The sequence below is a fragment of the Lycorma delicatula genome, chromosome 8, assembly GCF_047948215.1.
Source record: "Lycorma delicatula isolate Av1 chromosome 8, ASM4794821v1, whole genome shotgun sequence".
Taxonomy (NCBI): Eukaryota; Metazoa; Arthropoda; class Insecta; order Hemiptera; family Fulgoridae; genus Lycorma; species Lycorma delicatula.
In genome coordinates this window covers 54,059,436-54,077,007 of record NC_134462.1, presented here as the reverse complement: position 1 = coordinate 54,077,007, position 17,572 = coordinate 54,059,436, and the positions used below count along the sequence as shown (strand labels likewise).

The 17,572-nt window shown below is 32.3% G+C and overlaps 1 protein-coding gene across 1 annotated transcript in view; it reads left to right on the top strand.

The window, feature by feature from the left end:
* LOC142329238 (uncharacterized) overlaps positions 1-17,572 on the top strand; it is a 114,274-nt gene that overhangs the window by 39,892 nt on the left and 56,810 nt on the right. The window contains exons 8-9 of the mRNA XM_075373646.1: positions 15,479-15,665; positions 16,945-17,059. Of these exons, the coding sequence (XP_075229761.1) occupies positions 15,479-15,665; positions 16,945-17,059 (302 nt within the window). The remainder of the gene's footprint in view (positions 1-15,478; positions 15,666-16,944; positions 17,060-17,572) is intronic.

Genomic DNA, 17,572 nt, shown 5'->3' with positions numbered 1-17,572 from the left:
TCTAAGGAAAGAGGGAGAAAGAGTTTATCGTTTGATACTTACCATAAATGTTTCAGAACATACACACTCAAATTACATAAGCCTAAAAAAGACTTATGCAAAACATGCTTTAAATTCAATAAGAGCAGCAAGTCTGAAAAAATGAACACCAAAAAACCTATAAGAAGCAAATAAATAGAAAAAAAGTTAAATAGCAAAGAAGGATGAAAGTAAAGGGAACCGAAAAACTAAAGAGAAATTATATTAAATTATATTATTTTTTTTTTTTTTTGTCTTCAGTCATTTGACTGGTTTGATGCAGCTCTCCAAGATTCCCTATCTAGTGCTAGTCGTTTCATTTCAGTATACCCTCTACATCCTACATCCCCAACAATTTGTTTTACATACTCCAAACGTGGCCTGCCTACACAATTTTTCCCTTCTACCTGTCCTTCCAATATTAAAGCGACTATTCCAGGATGCCTTAGTATGTGGCCTATAAGTCTGTCTCTTCTTTTAACTATATTCTTCCAAATGCTTCTTTCTTCATCTATTTGCCGCAATACCTCTTCATTTGTCACTTTATCCTCCCATCTGATTTTTAACATTCTCCTATAGCACCACATTTCAAAAGCTTCTAATCTTTTCTTCTCAGATACTCCGATTGTCCAAGTTTCACTTCCATATAAAGCGACACTCCAAACATACACTTTCAAAAATCTTTTCCTGAGATTTAAATTAATTTTTGATGTAAACAAATTATATTTCTTACTGAAGGCTCGTTTAGCTTGTGCTATTCGGCATTTTATATCGCTCCTGCTTCGTCCATCTTTAGTAATTTTACTTCCCAAATAACAAAATTCTTCTACCTCCATAATCTTTTCTCCTCCTATTTTCACATTCAGTGGTCCATCTTTGTTATTTCTACTACATTTCATTACTTTTGTTTTGTTCTTGTTTATTTTCATGCGATAGTTCTTGCGTAGGACTTCATCTATGCCGTTCATTGTTTCTTCTAAATCCTTTTTACTCTCGGCTAGAATTACTATATCATCAGCAAATCGTAGCATCTTTATCTTTTCACCTTGTACTGTTACTCCGAATCTAAATTGTTCTTTAACATCATTAACTGCTAGTTCCATGTAAAGATTAAAAAGTAACGGAGATAGGGAACATCCTTGTCGGACTCCCTTTCTTATTAGGGCTTCTTTCTTATGTTCTTCAATTGTTATTGTTGCTGTTTGGTTCCTGTACATGTTAGCAATTGTTCTTCTATCTCTGTATTTGAACCCTATTTTTTTTTAAATGCTGAACATTTTATTCCAATCTACGTTATCGAAAGCCTTTTCTAGGTCTATAAACGCCAAGTATGTTGGTTTGTTTTTCTTTAATCTTCCTTCTACTATTAATCTGAGGCCTAAAATTGCTTCCCTTGTCCCTATACTTTTCCTGAAACCAAATTGGTCTTCTCCTAACACTTCTTCCACTCTCCTCTCAATTCTTCTGTATAAAATTCTAGTTAAGATTTTTGATGCATGACTAGTTAAACTAATTGTTCTGTATTCTTCACATTTATCTGCCCCTGCTTTCTTTGGTATCATAACTATAACACTTTTTTTGAAGTCTGACGGAAATTCCCCTTTTTCATAAATATTACACACCAGTTTGTATAATCTATCAATCGCTTCCTCACCTGCACTGCGCAGTAATTCTACAGGTATTCCGTCTATTCCAGGAGCCTTTCTGCAATTTAAATCTTTTAATGCTCTCTTAAATTCAGATCTCAGTATTGTTTCTCCCATTTCATCCTCCTCAACTTCCTCTTCTTCCTCTATAACACCATTTTCTAATTCATTTCCTCCGTATAACTCTTCAATATATTCCACCCATCTATCGACTTTACCTTTCGTATTATATATTGGTGTACCATCTTTGTTTAACACATTATTAGATTTTAATTTATGTACCCCAAAATTTTCCTTAACTTTCCTGTATGCTCCGTCTATTTTACCAATGTTCATTTCTCTTTCCACTTCTGAACACTTTTCTTTAATCCACTCTTCTTTCGCCAGTTTGCATTTCCTATTTATAGCATTTCTTAATTGCCGATAGTTCCTTTTACTTTCTTCATCATTAGCATTCTTATATTTTCTACGTTCATCCATCAGCTGCAATATATCGTCTGAAACCCAAGGTTTTCTACCAGTTCTCTTTATTCCGCCTAAGTTTGCTTCTGCTGATTTAAGAATTTCCTTTTTAACATTCTCCCATTCTTCTTCTACATTTTCTACCATATCTTTTTTACTCAGACCTCTTGCGATGTCCTCCTCAAAAATCTTCTTTACCTCCTCTTCCTCAAGCTTCTCTAAATTCCACCGATTCATCTGACAACTTTTCTTCAGGTTTTTAAACCCCAATCTACATTTCATTATCACCAAATTATGGTCGCTATCAATGTCTGCTCCAGGGTAAGTTTTGCAGTCAACGAGTTGATTTCTAAATCTTTGCTTAACCATGATATAATCTATCTGATACCTTCCAGTATCGCCTGGCTTTTTCCAAGTGTATATTCTTCTATTATGATTTTTAAATTGGGTGTTGGCAATTACTAAATTATACTTCGTGCAAAACTCTATAAGTCGGTCCCCTCTTTCATTCCTTTTGCCCAGCCCGTATTCACCCACTATATTTCCTTCCTTGCCTTTTCCAATGCTTGCATTCCAATCTCCAACTATTATTAAATTTTCATCTCCCTTTACGTGTTTAATTGCTTCATCAATCTCTTCGTATACACACTCTACCTCATCATCATCATGGGCGCTTGTAGGCATATAAACGTTAACAATCGTTGTCGGTTTAGGTTTTGATTTTATCCTTATTACAATGATTCTATCGCTATGCGTTTTGAAATACTCCACTCTCCTCCCTATCTTCTTGTTCATCACGAAACCTACTCCTGCCTGCCCATTATTTGACGCTGAGTTAATTACTCTAAAATCACCTGACCAAAAGTCCCCTTCCTCTTCCCACCGAACCTCACTAATTCCTACTATATCCACATTCACCCTATCCATTTCCCTTTTTAAATTTTCTAGCCTACCAACCTTTTTTAAGCTTCTAACATTCCACGCTCCGACTCGTAGAATGTTATTTTTTACTTTTCTGGTGACCCCTTCCTTAGTAGTCCCCACCCGGAGATCCGAACGGGGGACTATTTTACCTCCGGAATATTTTACCAAGGAAGGCGCCTCCATTGTTGCTATGTGAAAATGCAGAGAGCCACATTTTCTTGGAAAAAAAGCAGCTGTAGTTTTCCATTGCTTTCAGCTGCGCAGTACTCAGAGGACTGAGTGATGTTGATACGGCCGTTTAAGTCATTGTGACTCACGCCCCTAACAACTACTGAAAGAGCTGCTGCCCTCTTTCAGGAATCATTCCTTAGTCTGGCTCTCAACAGATACCTCTCCGATATGGTTGCACCTTCGGTCCAGCTACTCTGTATCCCTGAGCACTCAAGCCCCCTCACCAACGGCAAGGTCTCATGATTCATAGAGGAGGAGGATATATTATTTAAAAAAATGGAAAATATAATGTTATATTTAAAACTTTATTGTCACAAATGGGAAAGTAGTTACCCTATTATACAGATTTGATTTTATATGGATTTTTAATATTATATGAATTTGAAGACTAGATCGTGGATTCCGGTGTCCTTTGGTGGTTGGGTTTCAATTAACCACACATCTCAGGAAAGATCAACCTGAGACTGTACAAGACTACACTTCATTTACAATCATACTTATCATCCTCATTCATCCTCTGAAGTAATATATTTCGTGATTCCAGACGCTAAACAGAAAAAGAACGAAGTTACCCTACACGGTATAAGTTTTTTAAAATAAAATGGTATTGTAATTTTCTAGCAATTTTATTTTTTCTTCCGCATTTTTATAACTTTTTAATTATTTCAGTATGCCAGTTTACTTTTTATAATTATTATTCTGCTGTAGTTTTCTATCTTTATTTAAATTTTCATATATTTTTAAACATTGAAATAACTTATCAGTACCTTGATAACTTCAAATTATTTAATGATTCCTGCTGTCCTTTATCAATACTCCTCACTAAACAGAATAAACTTAGCTGCCAAAATGCAAAAAAAAAAAAACATTTTACAAAGTAAATTGACAAATACGGTATATTTGATAGTTAACACTTTTCAATTTATTAACAGATTTAAACTGTCACATTAATGCAGAGCATCAAATTTTATTTTAATTTATTTTTACAACAATATTAATGCTCAATTAAGGTAATAATGTATATAATCTACAAAGAATGAGGTAAGAAATCAGACCAATTTTGAATAGTGAATAAAAATGATGGGCCAATTTAAAATTTAACATTGAAAATGTTTTTTTACTCTGCTGAAAAGTTGAGTTTTTCGCATTCGTTAGTGTAGCTTGGTGGGGACGAAATGACCATGGATTTTTTTTACCCTGAAGAAGGAGTTGCATAAATTATTAGCTCTGAAAGATGATTTTATTTAGAAAAGTAATTGTTATATAATAAATAAAAATGAATTGTTTATAATTTTTAATCATTTAAAACTGATATCATGTTACATCTTGTTCAATTAAATATATATTTGTATATAAGCCTGAAATAAAAATTTCATTGTTATTAAACACATATTAGATCAGTTGTCTACTGTGTTATCTTGTTATCTTTTATATGCAATTTGAAACAAAAACTTTCAGGAGCATATTTTGATGAATTGTAATTGTTGAAATTTGTAATCCTGATCACCAGTTCAATTTTACATGACACTCTTTTAACACAAAATCTAATGCATTAACACTGCCATCACATGTTTTAAGTCAGTCTGGAAATGTCTGCTCATTTACTTTTTAATCGTCATTGAATATCCGCTTTCCAGATACAATGCATAGATAAGATCCTCATTTTTTTTCCTTCCGAGTGAGAGATTTTCTCGTAATTTGATTTGTCAGAATACAAATCGGTAATGATTTTTCACCAATCATTCTTTTTTTATTCTTTATACCTTTCTCCTTAATATCGGCTCTGTACGTTTAGGTCCTCCACCATATTTCCCATCATCAGGTGTGATACGGTAGGTGGCTACAGTAGGCCGTTTACTGAACTACCCTTCCCGTCTGGTACAATAAGTAAATAAAATTATTAACCAGTTGCTATTTTGTAAAAGACTATAAAAATTACATGTTTGTTACTTCTTATCTATGTAAATTTTTCTATTTGAAGTCTAAAATTTAGTATTACATCATGTCTTCTTCACATCTGAACAGCATTAATTTGTTTAATAAACTCGATTGAGTATTTATTTAGACATTTTATTGGTAATAGAGGCCTCTAATTCTTGAAGTTAAACAAAAAAAAAAAAAAAAGACATGAATAAAAAAACACCAAATAGATATTAAGCCGCATGTATTTACATAAGATATTATTTTTCAGCAAAATATTTCATTGTTCTGTTTTATCAGAAAATAATATAAAATGTTTTATTTTTTATTCGTGAAATATTAATTACTTTTTGCGTGGGAAGATTTCGAATATATGAAGCCTTCAAGGTTTTGTTTCTTGTTTTTATGTTAATAAATAAAACCGAGATATTTTTATTAACCGATTTAAGTATATAAATTAAAAAGTAAATAATGATAAATAAATAATAATTTATATAAATAAAGTATACATTTATTTGACTTAAACCGTAAAAGAGCAGTTATATTACTTAAAATTGTATCGTATGTTGTAAACTGTATCGTAAATATCAACAATGATTGTCACAATACAGCGTTTCTTAAATATTAAAGTAATAATAATAATTATAAAAATTTGGTTTTTTACAGTGCTTGGTACTGGAGCATTGCTGTACAAACGGACTCCCCATCCGTACCAGCAGAGTGGCGCCCAAGTTTCTCCCGATTGGGTGAGACAGAAACCCGGCGAGGGTTGAAGCTGGGAGTTGCGACGGAGGGGGCTTATTACTTTTAAAATAAATTAAGTCATATCTATAATATGTTTTTTTTTTTTATTATTATTATTAAGTTGTAACCATCAACAAAATGAAAAAAAAAACGAATAATCAGATGTTTCACCAAATCTAATGTGGTGACATGACTTACTTGTAGGTCTATTAAATTAACCCACCGGGTTGGTCTGGTGGTGAACGCGTCTTCCCAAATCAGCTGATTTGGAAGTCGAGAGTTCCAGCGTTCAAGTCCCAGTAAAGCCAGTTATTTTTACGCGGACTAGATCGTGGATATTGGTGTTCTTTGGTGGTTGGGTTTCAATTAACCACACATCTCAGAAATGGTAGAACTGAGAATGTACAAGACCACACTTCATTTACACTCATACATATCATCCTCATTCATCCTCTGAAGTATTATCTGAACGGTAGTTACCGGAAGCTAAACGGGAAAAAGAAAGAAAGGTCTATTAAATTACATACATATACACTTTTTTTTAAAAAATGAAAAGTACATAAAGTTTTATTTCATTGTAATTGAATCAGTTTTTAAAAATAACCGCACAAAAAGTGAAAAAAATATATAATCTTCAATTATTATTTAAAATTCGACTCTTTGATGTCCGTTCACATTTAAAAAAGTCGAAATTTAAAAATTATCTATTTTTAATTCAAAATTACATTGTCTAACGAGGACAATTAATTATAATTCAGCATTTAATGCGATACAATTCTGTTGGATTTCATAAAAGAAAGTAATATTAAGTGAACCCGTTATTTAAGAGGGTTATTTAAGGGAGTTATTGAATCACCATCCCTAACTGAGTGGTGGGTTGCCCGTAATCCTTATTTAAGGTAACAATTAAAAATTCATTTTATTGCACATCCTGGTGCATTTTATATTAAGTTGTTTTTTTTCTTACTGATATTATATTAGCTACTAATCCAAGCGTTAAGTTGAATTATGTATAACCTCCACACCACTTTTAACTAATTAATGATTAACAATTACCTGGACTACTCTACCGTACGATTATACAACTGTTCACGAACTATAAATATGCCGAATGTTAACACATTTTGTTATTAATATAGTTTTGCTATGTTCACGAGTATACTTCATATGAATATAAAACTGAAATCGTTATCAAAAATGTGGTTAAGCTTTTTTAATTACAATATTTTAATATTTTTAATTACAATAGGCAATAAAGACAATTGTTATGGAGAAGAACTCTCATTTTATAACAGGACTTTTTTAAATGAAAATATCTTTACCACTTTGAAAAACTCAGGTAAAATAAATAGTGATTTTAATTTTCTGAATTCCAAAGCTAACTACAAAACTGAAGACCAAATCAACGTAATTGGAACATACTTAAACACTGTCAGTTTATATCATTATATTTTAATACACGCACATAATAGTAATATTATTATTCTTATATTTGTTTACTTCATAACACTTTCATGTAATTATCAATAGATATAGAACCCTCATGATAAACATAAAAATTAATAATGATTTATAATCGTAATTGTGTCATTTTAAACTTTCGAGGTCCTTAAAAACTGAGCTGTAATAGAAGATTGTTGTAATATTACAACTATGTTTTCTAAAGTTGACTTATTCTGTAATAGAAATTTAAAAAATAGAAATTAAAAAATTTAGCATGACGAGTAAATCTTTCATATTTAAGACGTTTTTGTTTTTTTAATATATATTCTGGAGTTATGAAATTTGTTGAAAATATTATGAAAACAAACCGAAACCGGTTATAACTGAATAAAAATAATATATACGATAAGAAACAAAAAAATTATGTTTAGATCGTAAGAAAAAAATTGTTTTCTTTGCAACACCTAGGTATTGTCAATAATTTACATCTATAATAGGAAATTTTCTTTGTCAGGTTAGATTTAGAAACTCCATTATGGAATAAAAATGAGACACCGATGATATCTAATAGCTTTTTAAAATGTTAAATTGATCAAAAATTCCTTTTTGAAAATTTTCTATGTAAGAACATTAAAACTATATTTCCTTCATGGGAGGGGATATATTTCTATGAAATTCATGTTACTTCTACCTTGAAATAAATTTTATTATCTAATTGTAAAAAACGATATTTTTTAAAAACGATATGTTTTGAAATTCTTGAAGTTTTGATTGGAACCGCATAATCGATACTTCTCGCATGTATGTTTATTTTTTATACGTTTTAGATTCGAGTATATTAGTTCGATAATATACCGTAAGTGTTACTTATTATTTTTTATTTTTTTCAAATTTTTTCATTTATTACTTCTTATAATTTTTACGTAAAATAATTTTTCTTTATCGGTGAAAAAATTGTTTGTATAAAAAATTTTACCGATGATAGTTGGTTAACAGTCGAAATGGACATGTAATTTTAGATTTAAATAATTTCTTTGTAATACTGTATATGAGTGCTTTGTTCTGTTTTCAAATTTATTTCAATAACTATTCTAAGATAACAATTTCTTTATAGTGTACATATTTAATTGAATAAATATCTGTGAAGAGAGTCGATCCGCCGAAAACGCTTTAAGATAAAGAGTAAATGGTAAATTAACAATATAATAAAGTTAAATTCCTTTATTATTACATTTCTTACATAATAGTTATAGCGCTATTCTGCAAGAAAGAAAGTATGGTATTCAGTAAAAAAAATGCGGTATGGGTTCTTTTATTTTTCTCGATATTTTATGATCCAGGGAGCTCAAAAAACAAAAACAAGTAGGGGGTAATCTTCGTACATACGAATGTACATGTGTTGGCGTGTTTAAAGCTTAATAACCTTTGACTGGATAAACTGATTTTGATGAAGTTGTTTAGAGACTCGTATGTATGGAGCAATTTGCTGGTTAAGGATTGGGATCAATTTTTCAAGTGATGCGGAAGAGGTTTTTGCGGGTCAGTTTTCTCAAAATTTTGCAAACGTATCCCCACTTTATATTAAGTACATGCATGCTTATTTTACCATTTAAAAAAATTTCAAAAATTGCCCCATAATTCGAATAAAGTTGTCTTTTTAATTACTGCACCCTTATTGTTAAGACGATTCATACCCCTTTTCTCTGACCGTGATAGAGGTTAGTGAGATAGGTAAGAAACCTAGCCGTAGGGGGCAGCCAGAGAGTTTTCCTTCGACCTCCGCGAAAACTGGTTCTGTCAACGATAGTTCAGAAGTAGATATAGAAATGACCACCCGGGAGGGTATGAACACACTTATTGAAGAGTTTTTGCAGAAGAGTTTTGGCGGAACTGAATGGCGTGTCTTCCTATTTAGCTAACCCCAAATGTACTTCTGCAGCTACCAAGAGGAGATTATTGCCTCGGCTCGAATTCTTCCGAATGGCTTTCACAGCTTTCGTAGAGGTCAGAATCTTTGAGGTAAGTTCTTTTCTCCTTCAAAGATTTACGTCTGCAGGCAGACTATTTATTGATTTAGGGTCCCTCCGACTAAAAGAGTAAGTGGATGTCCAAAGATGTTTAAAGTGCTGCAAATATGGTCACAAGGCTAAATTTTGTAAGTTTACCTTGGTGTGTGCCCATTGTGGCGAGGAGGGCCACAAACGTGACGATCGCATAGGTCTGAGGCTCCAGCCTGTGCTAACTGTAAGAGGTAGCACAAGAATCATGAGCACCCAGTAGTTAGTAAGGAGTATGACTGCTACGTAAGGGCCGTTGCGCTATACTTTAATTCCTTAGATGGTTAGATTCCTAAATGCCTAGGCTGCTTATGTAGTCCAGGTTGAGTTAGGTAAGATTTTAGAGAGACGGAGCCTCGATGTTGTCCTTCTGCAGCATCGATATTTAATTAGGGGTGATCTGCCAGGCTTTCACAACTGCAAAAAATTTTGTGTAGAGCATACCTGTATGTCTGCTATTCTGTGCAGGAAGTCGCTTGATAGTGTCTTTATACGGCAAGTTTCTGACGCGCATCTTGTTGTGTTAAGATTTGCCATTCGCGGAGAGAACCTTACAGTAGTTAGTTCATATTTCTAATACAGGGATCCCACTGAGGAACACCTAATGAGATGGGATAGGATCTTTCGTACTGTGGGTAATGGTCTAATCCTAATCGGTGACGATGTTAATGTGAAGTCGCTTTTCTGGCACAGTGGGATCACTGATCATGGCGGTGGCCTAACTATGACAGTTTCATCGCGCAGCACTAGTTTGAGGTCTTGACCAGTTGGCCACTTAACAGACGAAGGGCCTTTTCAGGTACAAATATTGACATCACAATTGGTAGGGACATTCCTGGCAGGGTCCTTGACTGGTCTGTGGTCGACGACTGTTCTAGCGATCATCGGTTGATACTATTGGAAATAGCGGATGAGCTACGCGATGGCCAAGAGGGACACTTTCCTATTTAACGGGGATGCTTTCTGCATAGGAAGCGGACTGGCCAAAATTCTCCTCTTTGTGGGAGTCCAGACTGGATATTTTTCCTCTAGACCTTGACGGCCTGCCATTAGATGTCCTGGCAAAAACTTTCACCTCTGCGGTGGCGACGGCGGCTGAAGCCGACATTCCTAGAGGCACTGGCCAGGAACGTATGTCTGATTGGTGGTCTCGGAATCTCACAGCAATGAACCAGTATGTGAACCAACTCAGAAGGGCTGCGCTACGAGATGATGATCCCGATCGGTGTGCGGTCCTAACTGCAGATTAATGCAGAGCGAGGGCTAGGTACTTTCATAGCATTAGGTTCTCCAAGCGTAATTCCTGGTGCTCCTTTGTTCAGGAGCAAGGGAATTGAGACCCTTAAGGCGTTATGTATAGAGCCCTTGAACATAAGCGTAGGAAAGATATCCTCCTGTCAGCTTTGTCAACCCGCGATGGTGTGATAATTGATAAGGACCGTGTCCTTAATACTTTGCTGAATGATTTGCTCCCGGATGACACTATGGTGGGTGAGGTTTCATACCACCGGCGTGTTAGATGACAAGTCGCGATTTTTGAGACCGACATACAATCTTCTGAGATCACTGAGGCGGAAGTGCGCCAGGTGATCCGTAGCATGGCACGGCATAAGGCCCCCGGGTATGATTGTATCACAGTGGAGGTCCTCGTCCGAGCGCTTCCAGTAGTCCATAGTCCTCTAGAATATATAATAGGTAGGGGAGTAGATCAAAGTTTAAAATGTCGATTTTTAAAAACCTTTTTGGTTTATTTTCGTGTATATTTATTTTTCTATTATACAAAACTAAATAACTAATGTCAGGAAAGTATTACAACTATGTTGTCACCTTTTTCTGCCCACGACGGAAAAGTATATGCGTTTGGGGTGAGAGGTTTGTGTGTGTATGTGTGTGGTATTTATTTCCATTTTTCTAAAAAACTAGTGAACCGATTTCGGTGTGGTTTTTTTCATTACATAGGTATCACTTCAGAGCAGATCTTGGACATGTTTTACGGTTATAGGACACCAGGGGCGCTGCAGCAGATATGTTTCTTCTAAATGAGTTTGTGTGGTTTTTAACATTTTTAATTTTATCACTTGTTTATTATTGTTCATACTCATTGAGTACAAATTCAGACGTAAGCTTTTATACAATTTAATGCTAAAAACTAACATGGTAGGTGCTTGGATAGTTTCCTCATTTTGAAATTTATTAACTTTATGTAGGAGAGTTTTCAATTATGGACAGTCAAGATTCAAAACTTAAATTACCATCGGTTATAGATATAATCTTTATCTGTGCTTCGTTTATCTATGGTTTGTTTTCCTTGTTTTCTTTTATCCTGTTTATTCATCATTATGCACTTCTACTTTACCCTGTTAAAAGAGATTATTAGGCTATTAATAAACATGTCACATACAGTGAAAAATTGTTGTTTTCCACTATCCTGTTTAGAAGAGAGCGGGTAAATAACGGTGGATTGATAAGTACCCTGATAGTGGATTTTTCTCCAGTGTAGTGGATTTGTGTATCCAGATAGTGGATACATAAATTAAGATATCATAGTAGTGAAAATATTGTTCTTAAAAAAAATATTCTCTAAATCTTCTTTAAACACAATTTTCTTTCGTAAGATCGTTTTACAATTGATCAAGTGATCAAGGACGTTCCCATAATTATTAATTATTATTTATTGTAATTTTTTTTACTAACCGAGGTTAATTTAAATATATTAATAAATTACTAGATTTAAATTTAAAAAAAAAAGTTATAAAAAAGGATATGAAATTGTATTTGAATCGACACTTTTGGTACAGTCGATAGCAATCAAAAGAGGAGGTGCAGAACTAGATGTTACAACAGTCCTAAATCCAAAATTTCATCATCCTACGGCTAATCGTTTTTGAGTTATGCATTATATATACGTACGTACAGACGTCACGCAAAAATTAGTCAAAATGGGTATTTCCGTTGAAATCTGAAAACCGAAATTTTTCGCGATCACAATACTTCCTTTACTTCGTACAAGGAAGTAAAACGAATGAAAAAATCCTAAATTTTCTGCACTTCATTTTTTTTCTATTATTTAAATTTATTTGCTTTATTAATATTTCATTTATTTATTATTTTTTGTGCATTATTATACACATTAACAAATTTAATTATAATTATTTTTTAATTGAATATTACGTTGCTCTGATCATCGCTTTATGTTGCTATGGGTTCATCGCAGTTATTCATCGATTCGTCCAAACAAATGGAATTCGTTTTATTTTCCGTGGTGCAGCAATTTATAATTGCATGCCAATATGAATGAATTGTTTATTTATGATTCTCCAACCGCGTACAAGCTTCTTCACCAATAAAAGCGGTAGAAACATCTTAAGAATTAAATAAAAAGGAAAGAAGCAAAAGAATAGAAATATATGAAAAGTCATAAGGCGTGTATAAATCAATTTTGCAGTTAAATGCACTGTCTACAGTTAGAACACAGAAAAATAATGATACAAAATTTATATTAATATCTAAAGAAAATGAGAATTTTCATACATTATTATACTTTAAATATTTGTTTAATAAAATATTAATTAATTTAATTCAAGGTGTCCACGGAACGGAAAATTAAAAAAATTAATACGGATTACTTCTTCTGGAGATCACTTTAAAAGCAAAATGTATTGCAGTAGGCCCGCCATGATCGGAAAACTAGAAGCCAAAATCAATAAGTAAATGGTTTCTAAGTTATGAAAGAATTGCTATCTGGTACTCTCTTGAATCAGAAAATTGTGTTAATCAGATTCCGTATTTAATTAACTCCTAAACCATGAACTTCAAGAAAAAATGAAACATAATCATAAAATTTCATGACTAAATTCAAGTATGTCGACGTGAGATTTTTCACTATTTTCATTGGTGCTATCAAAAAAGGTAATTCTATTTGAAAAACCTCAATGACCATCGGGCGACCTCCAACGGTGACCTCAAGGTCACCATCAGATACCCACCTCCTAATCACATAACGTCTGTAAAGTCATTTTTATGTTCTTTCCCATAGTTTGCGAGATAAATGGCCTAGAATATAAATATTCCAGGAATATTGTATGGCCTTCAAACATGTGTAACTCATGTAATACTATCTCCGTTTCACACCCATAACACTATATCTGATGGCTAGCCGTATAATTTTCAAAAAAAGATTCAAGGTCAAAGACAGGCTGCAGACGGATCAGAGAAATAAGGGAGGATCTGAAGGAAATTGACATTACATCAGAAGACACCATAGATGAGATGAAATAAAATAAAAAACATCAAGGAGAAAAACACTCCACTTCACACTCACAAGAAACTGAAAAAAAGCAGCCAAGAATCCGAAAATAACAACTTATATTTGATTTTTTGTATTGGTTTATTTCAGCCTTTTAGTGATGCATTAACATTAACATTTTCAATACCAGAAAGAAGATCAGAATGGCACAGAGATTGGAATGTAAAAAGGTGTTGGGAGGGATCGCAAGGCCTGAACAGTCCCTAAGAACAGACTTGGATAATGGACTGATTAAAGTAAACCTATGCCTATAAAAGACAAAAAAAAATATATATAAATGAATTTGCAATTGACCATTATAGCAGTATAATAATATAAATTAAACATACTGCTTTTAGTTTTTTATATTGTATGAGCACTTTCATAATGAGATCAGATCTGATGAAGTAGTGATCACTACAAAGTGGTCGTACAAAACAAAAAAAAACAAAATTAGCAAATGTAATTTTTATTATTTTCTATGTATATATATATATATATATATATATATATAAAATATTATTCTGGTCCAAAGATGCAATTAAATAACATATTTATTAATTTCATAGTTTCTATGAAATATGATTAAATTAAGTAGCAATCTTAAAAACTAAAATTATAATACGAGTAATAATATTTCCTCAATACTGTTCCAGTCACAATTGTGTTGTTGGGTTCTAATCAACAACACATCCTAATTAAAGATCCACATTTGTAATAAGCTAATTCACTCATTACATGAAGGCCAAGGGATGCAGGTTTATGGCAAAAAATAATCAAACAAAGATGCATACTAATATCTGGAGACTTCCTAAATATCAAATGAACAAAAAAAACTAATAAATATCAAGTTCATGAGAGATGACCTAATATTGTCTTTCGTACATTGTAAGATAATCATTTCAAAGATTGAAAAATTATTTCTCAGCTGAATATATCCTTTTCTTTTTGTATTGCTTCTTTACATGCAAGTGGAAAATAAGAAGTCAATATAAATCTGTCTGGTTCTGGGTTACAAAATTGTCGTAAAAAGGCTATCATTTCTCTGTCTTCTAATCTTATTAAATCAATGTAGTTGTTTAAAAAATAAGAAATTACACTTCTCAATATTTTTAACTAATTTTCCTTAAAATTATACATATTTCATTAATGTACACATCATCAAATACTTCTTAAGATCTTCTAAATCATATATTTGATTTAATTAAGGGTAATTTTTTGGATTAATCTAAGGCCCAAAATTTCCTCCCTTAATAATTATGTTCATGACATAATTAAAAAGGCATTCCCAAGAATACAAATACCCCCATATTAAGTTTAAAATGGAATTTGAGGAGTTAAAGCAGTTTTTACTGATGCCTTCTTCACTGATGCGAATATAGTTTTGGAAGACATGCTGACTGAAAAGTAGATGTTCAGCTTTGAGAGTAACCCTTTCATTATATTTCTCACAGAGGCTGGATGTATAGGGGACAGCATTACATTCAGGGAATGTCCTCTGACATCCCCTACCACAGGTTTACACAAGTCATAGCCATACGAAAGGCTGGACAGAGAATGTAAAGCAACAAATTAATAAAGCTCTTCTGGGTGGACAAACTGAAATATATACACCACTTTGGCCTAGTATATCAGGGAACTTTGATATTAGCATAAAATGTAGAAAATAAACTAAATATGAAAGATTAGAAATAAAAAATAAAAAACAATCAACAAATACTTTTTTTAATACGTAGCATATGTTTCAGACAGAACTGATTAGTAAACAAGGTTTTGGAGCTGAAGTACACGAGGTTACGACTGAAGACGGTTATATCTTAAAATTAACAAGAATAATTACAGAAAAAGGAAGTTTACACACTCCTGTACTCTTTCAGCATGGAATTCTTTCAACATCTGAGTACTTTTTACTGCGAGGACGAGGTCAGGATTTAGGTAAATGTATTCCTCAATTGAATAATAAGTAAGTCTGTATTCTGCCCTTCTCTGCCTCAAAAGATTAGGTAACAAAATTAATTTAAATCACTGAAGTAGTTATCATTATAGACTGCTGATAAAATAATCTAATATTGTACATTCTGGTTATGTAGCTCTTTATCTAAAGTACATTGTCAATTGCTTTATTCACTACATTAATTGAAACAAAGAATCCATCAACTGATAACATGGACTCAGCAAGTTGTGTGAACATTTTATTTCTATACTTTCACTGGATATCAGACAATGAAGTTTTATATTTTATTATTATTAACACAAACATCAGTTAATAAACAGAAGAATGATATCAAATATAACCTGATTATATTCAAATCACATGTATGTATACTTAAAGAAGGTGTAGCAGAAATAATAACATGCACCCCTTGTCTAACTTAACTACAAAAATTAAGGTGCAATGTAATTTCTACTTCTGATCCAATTAAACTTTTTTATTATAAAATTTGCCATAATGATTAAAATAATGGTGATAATTCTATCCGAAAAGGAACATTTTCAGTCTGATCACCACAAATACTAACTTTTAACCGCTTCACATACCAGCTCTTAATCAAATATCAGACTAACTCTTTTCTTCTGAATTCACTAATAATTATATTTAAGAAAACAAAGATGTAATTTTGTAATGTATTACACAAATGGAACATTGAATAAATTTACTTAAGTTGAAAAAATTAATTTGTTTCTTAGCATTAATTTCCACCTGCTAAACGGATTAATACATCATGTGCATGCTAGTAGTATAAATATTGAAATGAAATTGAAGTTGTAGCACGATTATTAGGTTTAGATGAAGGTAACCACAGTGGAAAAACAATACAAATTAACAATATCTGTGGTAACTAGAATTGTTTTATAAGATAAAGAACAAGAGTGAAAAATTAACTGTCAACTTATTGAATAATTCATCTAATAATAATAAAAAAAAAGATTTCTAGATTTTAAGATAAAATTTAGAGATCTAAATTTTTCCATAGTGGGTCTCTAGGTAAAGCAAATCTACTGGCAGAGTTAGAAGATTTTGGAATTGATTTCTGACTTTATTTATACTAACCAGAGCTTGGTTTGGCTAGCTTTTTTATTTTAATAATAATTTACTCATTAAATTCCATTAATTTTGTTTAGTTTAATTGATAGTATATTAGTATAGGTTTTAAAAATCTACATTAAATCAGTAATATAATTTAAATATATATTTTCATGGTTTTTTTTTTAGCATTCATCCTAGCTGAAAATGGATATGATGTTTGGCTTGGAGATCAAAGGGGAAATGTGTATTCCCGAGCTCATGTTAAATATCACCCTAATGAAACTAAATTTTGGGATTTCAGGTAGGTAACATTACTTCTACAAAAAACACTTAATTTTTTAAGAGAAAATATATTTTAAAAAATGGAAGAAAGAATCTTTGATTGGATTCTGTAATCTCAAATAAAAAAGGAATATTTAATTGTAGCCAAATTTTAGTTATCCACTGCATGTAAGCAGAGTATTAAAACTAGCTTAAAACAGCCCTAGTTTATTCCTAGCTGAGGGATCTTAAATTTATAAGAATATTTTCATGGATAACAGTCCTGTTTAACCCCTAGAGAATGGAAGCATCCAATTGATTTACCTTCTTTTTCACCAGATATTTTTGTTCTAAGTATGAACTACATGTATTAAGATAGAAAACTCAGCTTTACTTTAAGTGTACCTCAAGGTTGAGCTCTATGTGGCCACCAGGTAGGAAAAAGACTCCTGCTATACACTTAGGCAACCGGGCAGAGTTGTCTCTTCCAAACTACTTCCACACCCAAGCACATAATACAAAATGTCCACTTCCTAAGAATATATAAAATAAA